Genomic DNA, 13,756 nt, shown 5'->3' on the forward strand with positions numbered 1-13,756 from the left:
AAAATATTTTGAATATTTGTCTTAATTTTTAGATATTCCTGGCTGTGCATGTAAGTCGATACGACAATGGATCGATTTGTCATATGATTTGGATAACCGGTTCATGATTTAATTGTTTTTCACAAGTGAGATGAGAACGAGACCATTAGATATTTAGATTATTCTCTAGGCTTGTTACAGAATTTCACAATTTCAACTCGAGTAGGTAAAGAAAAACTGTATCGCCTTATTTATATCCAAATATATTCACTTTTACCATTCTATGTAAAACTAGGTATATCTTGAGGTAAATCTTGATAATGAGTAGTAGTTCTTTGTCGATGAGAGCGAGCTCGTTTAGTTTGTTCGATTGGATGAGATGAAAATTAATAAAATGTATACTAATTAATTATTAAAATGGTAAAATTATAATTTATCACATTGTTTCAAATTTAATCAATCGAACTGAATATATTATCATTTATCAATTACTATTCCATATTCGACTCACACGTTTTAATAATCAAACAAATTTTTCTATATCGAATCTCATACATCCAAACAATTTTTTTTATTTTTTTTTATCATATCGAATCTCATCCATCCATATTGCGATTTCTTCAAAGGGCTAGTCAAATTTGGGAAAATAGATTTATAGGAGAGGTGGCGTGGCAACTCGACGAAACTTATTAAAGTCTAAGGGGAGTTGGGATTTAGTGGTGGTCCTAAAATAAAAATGCGTATAAAAACATGAAAAAAGAAATTTTTTTGACCCATTCAACCAATCTGAAATGCGTATCTTTTGCAACAGAAAATTTATCCCTTTTTCTGAGAGTAAAAAATGGGAGCAACTTAACATGCCTCTCTTAATGCTAACGTCAAGCGAAATAGAAATTGTCGATTTTTTCAAAAGTTTGTTGTGAAATGTTCCCATTATCCCCAGTCACTTGATGCTTGGTCTACCACTTTCTACACAGGCAAAAACTTGTATAAGACGGTCTCACGAGTCGTATTTTGTGAGACGGATCTCTTATTTGGGTCATCCATGAAAAAATATTATTTTTTATGCTAAGATATATTATTTTTTATTGTGAATATCAGTAGGGTTGACCCGTCTCACAAATAAAAATTCGTGAGACCGTCTCACAAGAGACCTACTCTTCTACACAAGCCAATGAAACTAGTTTTCCTCGTGTGGATGTGCCTAAGTTCTCTTTTATTTGACACAAATTAAGAATCAAATTATCTAATGTCTCATATAGATCTCATATTGAATTTTGAGAGAGTTGGGAATTTGGTTCTATTAGGTCGGAAATAAAAAAAAATGGACGTGTGGAGCGTAATATAGGTGTCACATCAATACGCATATGGCAAATGAACAAAAATGACATACGTACTAAAATTGAAATATAACAACATATCAAGAATAAAAAACATATGCGAATAACAATTTCCCTTTTATAATTTTATGTTTTGTTGCATGATTTTTCATTATTGCACCATAAATAAGAAAGCTTAGTGTTTATAAATTACTAATGTGGGGGATATGATGCCGCATTGACCAAGTTACCTTTCACCATTTAATCAACTTTTCTAATGAATATAAATCAAGATATCGGTTTAATTTGAGGTTATTTCTATTCTTTGATCTCGTTAAAAGCATCTTTATTATATTAAAATGAAAGTCTTGTCTGAGCCATTAGTGAAACAATAGTTCATTCTTTTTGTGGTATAACTTGTGGGTGTTTTTATCTTTTGATCACGTCAAAAGCATCTTTATCCACTAGGTCAATTTGAGAATTTCCCTTTCAAATTAAAATGATCCGTTTGGAGAAGTACTTATAAAATATTTTTATAACTTTTTTTAATAAATAAAAGGTTTTAGAAATTGTTTTAAGAATAGATATGTGTTTGTACAACTATTTTATAAATTAAAAATGTTTTTACAGTTAAAAATGTTTTAAAAAATCTCTCAAATATTCTTTTAAAAAGTTTAGTTAGAGAAAATATTTTTTAAAAATATTTTTATAAAAACTTTTACAAAAGTCTTGTCCAGACACTTATTTTAAGTCTTTTTCACAAATTTTTTTAAAGTGCTTGTACAAACAAAATCAAAGTTGTTAAATCATATTATATTTAGAAATCTCATTACTTTTACTTAGGTTATAGAAATCTGAGTGGTTTTTCCATTAGAAAAAAAGTAGTAGAAGAAATTTAAGTGGTTTGGTCGGCTGTAGCCCAGTTTATACTCAAAGCCCGGCCCATCAAGGTGATTGAATAGTCCATGTGTAGCACTGAACATGCTTTACATAAAATCGAGGCCTATGGAGTCTTAGCCCATTAATTTCACCCACTTTCGACCCCAATTTTTACACATTTTTTAGGTTACTGCAACATCATCGTCATTATTACTATTATTTATGACACTAGAACTTGCTGTCGCTATTTTTCAATACACACTAGATAAGCTTCATATTAACGCATTAGTCTGTAAATTATACTCTATAATTTTATTTGTTTTATATTATAAATGTTGACTTCATACAATTTCTTGTTGGATAGGACAAGAAAAATGGGCAATGGAACTAAGATACCAAGTGAATGGATAAAGTGGTCGGTAAATTGAACATGGATACAATCCAATGCCACGAAAACCCAAGATCTCTTGTCAGAAATTTAGAAATTATTATACTTTTGGAACATATTGAAATTATATAATATTACATAATATTATATAATATTACATAATAATATTACATAATAAAATAGAATCAAGATAATTTTTTTTCAATTATTCCATGTGGGAGTATTATTTAGATATTTAAAAGTAAACAAGAACCCATATCTTTCTTTGTATAATCCACCGGGGAACGTGGGTATTCTTCGTTTACCAGTTTGAACGTAATGCAAATATTCGTTGGAGAATTAAAAACATAAAAATATTATTTATTTAGAATTGGACGGCTAAAAGGGCCAATAGTAACAAGTCTATGTTAGTTCATTCTGATTTTACAAGTTGGTAATGATTTGAAATTTTATATAATGATATTTGTCTAATTAAATTAGCAGTGGTCGTACTCATGTTCTTGTAAGGTCTCTTACGAGACGATCTCATGAATCTTTATCTGTGAGACATGTCAACCATATCGATATTCACAATAAAAAGTAATACTCTTAGAATAAAAGTAATATTTTTTATGGATGACCCAAATAAGAGACACGTCTCACAAAATACGACCCGTAAGACCGTCTCACACACGTCTTCTATTTAATTCAATATCTATCTCTCCAAATTACTATATTATTACATTAAATCATAATCCATAATACAACTCGATATAAATTAAAATTTTCATATATCCACGTATTTAAAAAAACTCAATTACAAACCAAACCAAATGTGATAATTTTTCAAGAAATATTGCTTTTTTTTTTTTATCTTTTTTTTTTCCTTTGCGATTTTGATATTTTATTTTATCAAATTTTAGTCTCAGTTTGTTATCTTTGTCTTTTAATGAGCAATTGCGGTCCTTTCTCCGACGCAGTGTCAATACGATGTTGATGCGATGCTGACAGATGTAATGCTATATCAGCATTCCCACTGAAAAATAATAAAAAAATTGAAAAATATAGAAATAGGACTTAAGTCTGTATATATACACCACAAAAATTACAATTTTCCCAATTTGTGAGGTACAATAAACTTTGATTTTTATTGTTTACAATTATAATATATCAAATAATCCATCTCCTAAATATTTATTTTGTTACATCACGTATTGATGATTCAAGACCCTCAATCCCCTCATTAATTCTTCAGACCATTTCACGTGGAAATCGTACACACTATTTCTTGTGATGGTCCTAATTCTTTGGGGCCATATTTTCAATTGAATAAGAAGGTATGGGAAGTAGGTCAAAACATTGATGCCCATGTAAATATTACAAGACAAAAATGGGTCATGTTCATTTGGCCATTCCTGTCTTGATCAGAGAGGAATACGCATACCAGGTTGTTTCTTCACTCCCATCCCCGCACATTATGCAGGTGTTCTATGTTCTCTTTCACTTGCATGTGATTTCCACATGAATCGCCATACCACTCAATCAAATTGGTCACTTCCTGCCCGTCAACTTGATCCGGATATCGTCCCGTAGGTCTTGATATGATTTATCAATCCATTTTTCGGGGGAAAAAAAGAAAAGAAAAAGCAAATAGGCACTTTAAATATATCTTGAAATGACAACGAGTAATATATTCTACGTTGCATCAGATTATCATGTGTGTTTTGTCTCTACCTCGCATCAAGTATTTAACGTTAAATGTCGTGTAATATTTTATAGCACGCAAGCATGTATTATGAAAACTTACATGGATTGGCATTGCTCATATAAGTTTTATGGTTTTTGTTCTTGTGCAGTAGTAAATTAAATGAGAACATACTACATACTATATATATATAGAGGGTTGTTACCCTGCACCCAAGGGGTGCAGGGTAACATGGGCGCCTGCACAGCTGGCGCTGTGCTGGCGCCGAGCTGGATGCGCATAACATAACAACATTTAGCGACGGTTTCGCAAAATCCGTCGCTACTAGCGACGGTTTACTATACGACGTCGCTAATAGCGACAGATTATGAGAAACCGTCGCTGAACTCCAATTTTTTTTTTTAAAAAAAAACTGACACAGACGCGCCCACTCACAGTTCAATAGGTGTTACACCCCATTCTAAGTGCTCTTATGGACGTGATTTTGTATCCATACTGTAGATAAATTGAGATCAAACAACAAAATGCAAAATTTCCAAGATGTGCAGGGTGTTTGAAGGTAAATCTTGTGTTTGAAAAATCAAACACTGAAGCTGTTGGATATAAAATCCGGTTTCGGTTGGTGTCCTATAAATCTTTAACAGCCTATATAAACCTTTTTTTATACAATTGTGCCACTGTTTGAAGTTCAAACAAAAATATTAAAGATGAATACAAAATGCCGATAGAAAAGGTAGATTTACAAATTTTATCGAACAATGAAACACCCTGTACATCTTGGAAATTTTGCATTCTGTTGTTTGATCTCAATTTATCTACAGTATGGATACAAAATCACTTCCATAAGAGCACCTACAATGGGGTGTTAAATAGGTGTTAACACCCCTCTATATTGTGAGTGGGCGTTGGTGTGGGGAGTTCAATTCTTTGAACGCTGTAAGTTTTTTTTAAAAAAAAATTGGACAATTAGCGACGGTTTATCACAATCTGTCGCTATTAGCGACGGATTTAATAAACCGTCGCGATTGGCGACGGATTCATCAAACCGTCGCTAAACGTGGCGCCCAGCTGGCTCAGGCGCCCATGTTACCCTGCACCCCTGGGGTGCAAGGTAACAACCCTCATATATATATATATATATATATATATATATATATATATATATATATATATATATATATATATATATATATATAAACAAAAGATCACGATTAGAACAGAAAAATTGAATTAGTAAGTCCGTCATATTTTCTTTCCTAAAACGCTTATAAAATATTATAAAAAATTATAGAATCTATTTTATACTTAGCAAGTAAAGACATCATATGTTAGTCTCTTTATACATTGTATTTAGTTTCCATGAAATATGTAGTTGGATTTCAGCAGGAAATTTAAAATTGTTCGACACCTCTTACCCTTAAATGCTGCATGAGGCTCCAATATGAATTTTTTCATGATGGTTAACTGGTGGTATATATATGGAACATCACAATGCAAGAACAACTTTGTAAATATTCTTTTTGGAAAAATTCAATATTAGTTCTTTTAATTAGTTGACATGTTTTAGATTTTAATTAACATTATGACTTGTCAATATTTGGTTTTCATCCAATAAACTGTATTTTTTTTTGTTTTGATAATTTTTCGTCCGAACCACGAAATCAAATAAATATTGTTTATTTGATACTGGTTCTCTCCTACATGACTAATATGACGAGAATAAAAACTATATTATACATATTAAAATTTATCTAAGCAAAATAAGGGGAAACAACATGTTTTTTTCCTCACATTTTGAAATGTTGGGTGTCATTTTGACTTTTTTTTTCATTTTTTTAGACTTATTTTAATGTGTTTATTATATGTTTATTATCGCTACATAAGCTATATATGTAGGAGATTATCAGTGTCAGATAAGCAACATTCAATTATTTATTGGCTTATAGCGGAAAAAAAAGACGGAAACAAAAAAAAAATCCGAGTTATTGTATGAAAAACAAACATGCTCAAATTAAAGGACTAAAACTCAAAACATATCAACTTAAAATATCGGAATTTCAATTTTCCCAAATTTATATGAAATACATGTAAGGCTCATACTCCACTAACGGCGACAACTACAATTATAAATTCTTTAGTACTCGATAATAAGTGGAACCACTTTGAAAATTTAGAATGATTATTGTCTTCTGAACTCATCTCTTAACTATCTATTTGTATATGTTGATGGCTTTATTTATGTGCCGATGATATATTTTTTTTTTTTTGAAATGATGTGCCGATGATTGTCTCTAGCAAGAAAGTCAATATCATCTTTTTGAACGGCTCATCAATGATGTGAAGACCCGAAATCTTGCAACGAGAAAATCTATATATGTCATAGGAAATTTCATTTCATTTTTTACACAACATTTTTTTAGTTCCATACAATCATAATCATGAAAATTTGAATAATCATTGTCCCTTCATTACTGACCATTTATCACTATATGGAAGTGCACCAATCTTGGAAGAAATTAATGCAGCCAAAATCACTCTCCATTTGCACTTAAGGAAAACCAAAATCACTCATGAATCTCGGGTGTGTATCTTGAATCAAGAAGAGGCCACGTTCATTCGGGAGAGAAAAGTGCAATCATCACGTTAATTAAGCAATCAACGACATTCTTGGAGTAACACGGGCTTACCTTTATAGTTGATTATTCAAGCATATATAAGAAGAAAACTCCCTCCCCATAACTTCAAGAATTCGAAATTTAGCATTTGCAGCATCCTAGTCGAAGCTCTACCACAACCTTGTTCGAACGAAGTTCTTTTAGCATGTCTCTCTAGCGCCTTAATCCAAACGAAATCAGGTAAGTGGGCTTTTGCTATGTATTTCTTTGTAACTTAAACTTTGTATAAGTATTTCATGACATGCGTCTATGTGTGTCAAAACATTTTCAGAAAATGCTATTATATATTTTATAAAATCTCGATCGATGTACGATATGTTCTTCTATTTCCAATGTTCTTTGATTCTGCTGAGTTCATTCAAAAATTCCGATAAGTGTTGTTTGATACATCTGATTCTGTGGTGCACTGTTATGATTCGAGTGAGATATGGAACGACGATTGTAAATTTATATGGCCCTCATCAGTGGGTATAAAACTGTGTTTCGGCCCTCATCAGTGGGTATAAAACTGTGTTTCGGCCCCCATCAGTGGGTATAAAACTGTGTTTTGGCCTCACCCCTTAGAGGACTAACATATTGGGGACAATTTGACCATGGAAAACGAGATGATTAACAGTGTTTTCGTTTGTTCTGATTCGTTCTGTTCTGAATTGTCTGATAATCTCTGTTTCACACTTCGATTCCGATTCTGATCTGATATAAGATACTATGTTTTGAAAAATCAGTTTGCAATATGGGTTTTAAATTATATTTATATGTATTTGTGGTAATCGATCGGCCCCCACTTGCTGAGTGTTTCCCAAACACTCACCCCTTACATTTCTCCCCAGATAAGAATGAAGATCAAGTAGACGAGGATGAAATAAGACATGCTTTGGAGTTGGTGAGGAAGTTTTGAGATATGAAGATTTCTCGCTTATGTTCTTCCTAAGTTTCGATTCAAGTTGTACAATGCTTCCACACATTTTATTTCGTTTTGGAATTTATCACTGTAAGACAAGATTATTTTGAGTTATTAATGAAATAGACTGGTTTTGGTTTATACTGAACTACGAGGCTTGTTGTTTGACGATTATGTGATTGTTGAACAACGCCGGTGTCGACTAACCCAGGTCTCGGGGCGTGACAAATGAAAAATAAATGTAGTTATTGTTAGCTAGTATATTTGGGTATTCCAAGAAACGTGTTTTAGGTGTTTTACGTTTCCTTGTTTGACCAACTACTATAAATAGTAGCTTGCTTGTTCCTTGTAAACAGTTAGTGCAAATACAGAATAAATTTGCAGTTCATATCTTGCACACTCTAACATGGTATCAGAGCTTGTGATCGATCACTTCTGATGAGAGATTGCGGATTATTAATTGAAATGCAGACAATGTCTAGCTCAGCTTGCTGCGATTATTGTAGCGTTACTTGCAATCCTTTTTTCCTTGAAGTAAAATCGAGATCTAGCTCGCGATTGGATTTTTTTTTCCAGCAAATCAGTGCTTAATTGAGTTCTTCCGATTGTACTTGATTGCAATTGATTCAATTTTTCTGTAATGGCAACCATTACCGCTTTCAATGACCCGTTGTTTCTGCATCCTTCGGACATGCCAGGGATGAATTTGGTGACTGAGTCACTTCGGGGTGTTGAGAATTACGGCATATGGAGTCGAGCTATGATCATCGCTTTACGAGCTAAAAACAAAATCACTTTTATCGATGGATCATATCCACGACCTGAATCTGGCCATGCGACTTTGAATCAGTGGGAGCGCTGTAATGCTCTGGTTTTATCATGGATCATGAATGCTGTGTCCAAAGAGATTTTTAGCGGTATTGTTTATTCCATTGATGCTTCCGTGGTGTGGTCGGATTTGAAAGAGCAATTTGACAAGGTAAACGGTTCTCGAATTTTCTCCATTCATCGGGATATTAGTCGTCTGGTTCAAGGAAGTAATACTATATCTGTGTATTATTCGAAACTAAAGCATCTTTGGGATGAGTATTCCTCCTTGGTCACTCTCCCCTCTTGTGAATGTGACACTGCTAGGCAGTATTTGAAGCATGAACAACAGCAGAAGTTACTGCAATTCTTATAGGATTGAATGAGAGCTACATGTCAATTCGTAGCCAAATACTTATGATGGATCCTTTACCGAGTGTTGGCCAAGCATTCTCCATTATATCACAAGAGGAATCACATCGGTCTTTGATTCCCATAGATGTTCAGCCAGCTTCTGTCTTTTATTCTTCTCAACATAAATCTGAGGCACCTAAGAAGTCTCAAATTCAGCATTCCAAGTCCAATTATTGTGAGTATTGCAACTGGACAGGGCATACTAAAGCTACATGTTACAAATTAGTTGGCTATCCTCCTTGGCATCGTCTTTATGAGCAGAACTCTCGTTCTGATAATAAGAAAACCTTCAGAGGTTATGGAACATCAAGGAAACCATCTATGACTGCCAATCTAGCAGAGGATTCCCCATCTATTATTGCCGAGTCATCCATTCCTCAGCCCATTGCTTCAGTGTTTACTCCCGCCCAGTATGAGAAAATCATGAAGTTACTGGGGGCTAATACCATCCATCATCCTGAGACTCCGGTTGCTAACATGGCAGGTAACATGCTGCAGTTCTGTGATGATTGGATCATTGACACTGGTGCAAATGAACACATGACAGGTTGTTCTTCTATTTTGCAATGTGCCAAGTCCATGGCAGACTCTTCTAGTTCTGTCCGACTGCCAAATGGTAGCAAACTTGTTATTAGCCATGTTGGTTCAGTTAGGATATCACCTACTCTTACCCTTTCTCATGTTCTTTACATTCCTCATTTTCATTTCAATCTTTTATCTGTCTCTAAGTTTATCAAGACTCATAATTGCTTCGTCATATTTTTTCCACGATTTTGTATATTTCAGGACCTAACGAATGGGAAGATAATTGGGATTGGTGAAGAGAGAAATGGGTTATATCACCTCACAACTCATTGGCTTCAACCAGCAAATACAACACCTACTGAGTATCCACCTTCCTTTTTCAATTCTCGTTGTAACACTTTACGTGTTCAGGATAGTCTTGTTGTTTCCAAGAGTTCTATTGATTGTGATATTTGGCATAAGAGATTAGGTCATATGTCAGTTTCTCGAATGTCTTTGTTACCTTTTTTAACTAATAATTTGTCCTTGGGACATTGCACAATCTGCCCACAATCTAAACAAACCAAGTTGGTATTTCCCAAAATGAGTGTTTCAAAATCTTTGCATCCTTTTCAGCTTATACACATTGACATATGGGGTCCTTTTCAAACACCTACATATAATGGGGATAGATATTTCCTAACTATTGTTGATGATTTTTCCCGAGGTACTTGGGCATTTCTTATGCAGTCAAAACTTGATGTCCTTCGTCTACTCAAGAATTTTTTTGCCATGATCACACGCCAATTTTCAACTAAAGTTCAATCTATCCGGAGTGATAATGCTGCTGATTTCTTCAAAGCCGAATGCCGAGAGTTTTTCTCATCTCTTGGTGTGACTCATTTCAGTTCTTGCCCTTATACACCTCAACAAAATGGGGTAGTAGAACGTAAACACAGACATATTCTTGAAATATGTCTAATCAACAGAACACCTACCCCATTACGATTTCAAGCCTCTTTACCCCTTCGTTTTTGGGGAGATTGTGTTTTAGCTGCTGTTTATCTAATCAACAGAACACCTACCCCATTACTGCTCAATAAAACTCCTTTTGAGTCTTTGTTTCATAAAGCTCTTTCTTACAACCATTTGCGAACATTCGGTTGTCTTTGTTATGTCACATCACCCCATATTGATCACAAATTTTCTGCTCGTGCGACAGCATCTGTTTTCCTAGCATATTCAAATGTCCAAAAAGGCTATAAGGTCATGAATCTTGAAAATAGGAAGGTCACTACTTCCAGAGATGTTATTTTTCATGAGGCAATATTTCCTTTTGCTAGCCAACCATATGTTGTTCCTCCTTTTTCACACCATGTTCCTAGTCCAGAGCTTTCTGAGTTTTTTCAACATGTCCCTGAGTCTTCCCCTTTACAGATACATGATCCGAATGTTTTCCCCCTTTACGACGTTCATCTAGGATACGAGTCGCCCTTAGTTGGACCAAAGATTACTCTTGTTCTACATTTCCTCGGAGTCATGCTTCTCAATGTGTGTACTCTTTATCCAATCACCTTTCCTATTCCAAAATTTCGCCTCCTTACCAGCATTTTGTGACTGCTCTTTCTTCTATCTGTGAACCTCATTCTTATCATGAGGCCGTTCAGGATCCTAGATGGAAGTCAGCAATGGACTTGGAACTTGCTGCTTTGGAATCGAATCATACTTGGGACGTTATTGATCTTCCCTTAAAGGTTAAACCCATTGGATGTCGTTGGGTTTACAAGGTTAAACACAACTCTGATGGGTAAGTAGCCAAGTTCAAAGCTCGTCTTGTTGCGAAGGGGTACACTCAGCAACCAGGAATAGATTTTTCATGATACTGTTTCGCCTACGGCCACAATTTGTCACCATTCGGTGCTTTATGAGCTTGGCCAGCTGCTTTTCAATGGCCCCTTACACAAATGGATGTGGCCACTGCATTTATTCAAGGGGATCTAGATGAAGAGATTCTCATGTCATTGCCGCTTGGTTATCATATTTACAATGAACATAAGGTGTGTGTCGTCTCCCGCAATCTTATATGGACTTAAGCAAGCGTCTCGACAATGGAATCTCAAATTTGCTGCATTATGACTGCTTCAGGATATTGTTCCGAGATTTGGGCACTAGCGGGGAGCTGCTGGTCTTGTAGCAGAGCTGTGCTCTAGTTGGGAGCTAGCGGCATCAGCGGGCTAGCGACGGACGAAGGTTTGGAATTTTATCAGTATTTATCTCAGGATTATCTAGTTAAGTCTGGTAGATAAGTTTAGTGATGGTTTTCACTTGATGAATAGGCTTGGATTAGACCTGTTGTCTGGTGGTTCCAGTGGATTAGGATTGCTGTGATAGAGGTACGAAAGTACTATCCGAGATATCCTGGTTGAGTATACATTCTTATATGTGTTGCATGATTATGTGGTGCATTGATATATGTCATATGATGCATGCTATTATGTCACGTTTATTACTGCACGTTGCATTTCATGTTGAGCCGTATCTTCTTCGAGATAGCCTTTACTGTTGAGCTGTATCTCTTTCGAGATAAGCTATATCTTGGGGCCGCTCAGCCCTGTCTTGTGGACGCATGGACACCGAGAGTACACAGTGGCCGACGGGTCGGGAGGGCTTCGGTGGTCCGGGACATTTTAGGTCCACGTCTGTCTTGTAGTGGATGCAGTGACCCAGAGGTTGGACCGCGCGGCACTATCCACTTGGCGCCTCTAGACTGAGCAGTTTGAGATCCTTTGTGATTCCTGTTTCTTGACTACCCCGGTATCATGATCATAGCATGTGCATTTCATATAGGTCTGTATACTCATACTTTTGTACTGGGCGTTCTTATCGCTCACGTCCTCGGTTTTGTTTATTCTTGGACACCCCATTCCCACGGGGCAGGCCTCAGGTTGGACAGCTCAGGAGGAGCAGGAGGAGGACGTGAGTATCTGGTTGGTTTAGTTTATCGGTATTGTTTTGATTCGATATGGTTGTATTGAATATTTTATTTTTGAGTTATTCTAGACTTCGATTGGGTTGTATAATCGGTATTGTTGTTGACTTTTCCGCTGTTATCTCTGATTATTGTTAATTAGGTTAATTGCATGCTTAATTTTTAATTAGTAGGTGATTCTGGAACGGGTCACTACATTTATGGTATCAGAGCATGCATGCGATTTTGGGATATAGATTCTGTTTTGGGATTTCCGTTGACCAATTTACTAGTTTCTCCATTCTATTGTTGTAGCAATGGCTGACCACTTTGGTGATGAGAGTAGTCAGGGAAGTGTAGGTCGTTGGGGTGACCAGGACGATCGTAGGCGGCATCGTGACCATCGTCATCGTCGGGATGGTCCTAGGCGTTTTGATATGCATCGTTTCATGCAGATGGGGCCTAAGCCTTTAGTTGGCGGTGAGACTCCCGATGATGCGGAGGATTGGTTAGAGCGCATGGAGAGTTGTTTCGTTTTGTTCATCCTCTAAGCTTGATTTCGAGGACGAAATCGTTTTTAAGGGGGGGAGAATGTAGTAGCCCGAATGCCGAATTGGGTAATTAACGGACTAATGGTGATTGATCATGATCGGAAGGTCTGAAGATGGTTCGGAAGCACCGAAGAGGTCGGAAGGTCCGAAGTGAGTTCGGTGGATCCGATCATTAGGTGTCAAGAGTTGATCGACACGTGGGAGTTCGGACGTTCCGAAGTGTAGGTTCGGTGGATCCGATCATGAGGTGTCAAGAGCAGCTGGACACGTGCATGTTCGGACGGTCCGAAGTGTATGATCGGAGGATCCGATCATGAGCTGTCAAGAGCCAATGGACACGTAGCGTTCGGACGTTCCGAAGTGGTGTTCGGAGGATCCGAACATGGCCTATAAATAGTGGTCGGATTTCCTCATTTTGACTCGCCAATTCAGAGAATTCCATAGCATTTCAGTCGTTTCTGACAGGTTCTAGTCTTGTTCCGAGATTTGGGCACTAGCGGGGAGCTGCTGGTCTTGTAGCAGAGCTGTGCTCTAGTTGGGAGCTAGCGGCATCAGCGGGCTAGCGACGGACGAAGGTTTGGAATTTTATCAGTATTTATCTCAGGATTATCTAGTTAAGTCTGGTAGATAAGTTTAGTGATGGTTTTCACTTGATGAATAGGCTTGGATTAGACCTGTTGTCTGGTG

At 36.2% G+C, this 13,756-nt stretch overlaps 1 protein-coding gene across 1 annotated transcript; it reads left to right on the plus strand.

Moving 5' to 3' along the window:
• Positions 1-8,465: 8,465 nt before the first annotated feature.
• LOC140805632 (uncharacterized) lies at positions 8,466-9,008 on the plus strand. The gene has a single exon (XM_073161891.1). The coding sequence runs from the start codon at positions 8,466-8,468 to the stop codon at positions 9,006-9,008; it is 543 nt and encodes a 180-aa protein (XP_073017992.1).
• The last annotated feature ends 4,748 nt before the right edge of the window (positions 9,009-13,756 follow it).

Source organism: Primulina eburnea, chromosome 11, assembly GCF_022965805.1.
Source record: "Primulina eburnea isolate SZY01 chromosome 11, ASM2296580v1, whole genome shotgun sequence".
Taxonomy (NCBI): Eukaryota; Viridiplantae; Streptophyta; class Magnoliopsida; order Lamiales; family Gesneriaceae; genus Primulina; species Primulina eburnea.

Bases quoted from the DNA above. Each gene is read 5' to 3' on its own strand.
- LOC140805632 (XM_073161891.1), top strand. From the start codon at position 8,466: ATGGCAACCATTACCGCTTTCAATGACCCGTTGTTTCTGCATCCTTCG.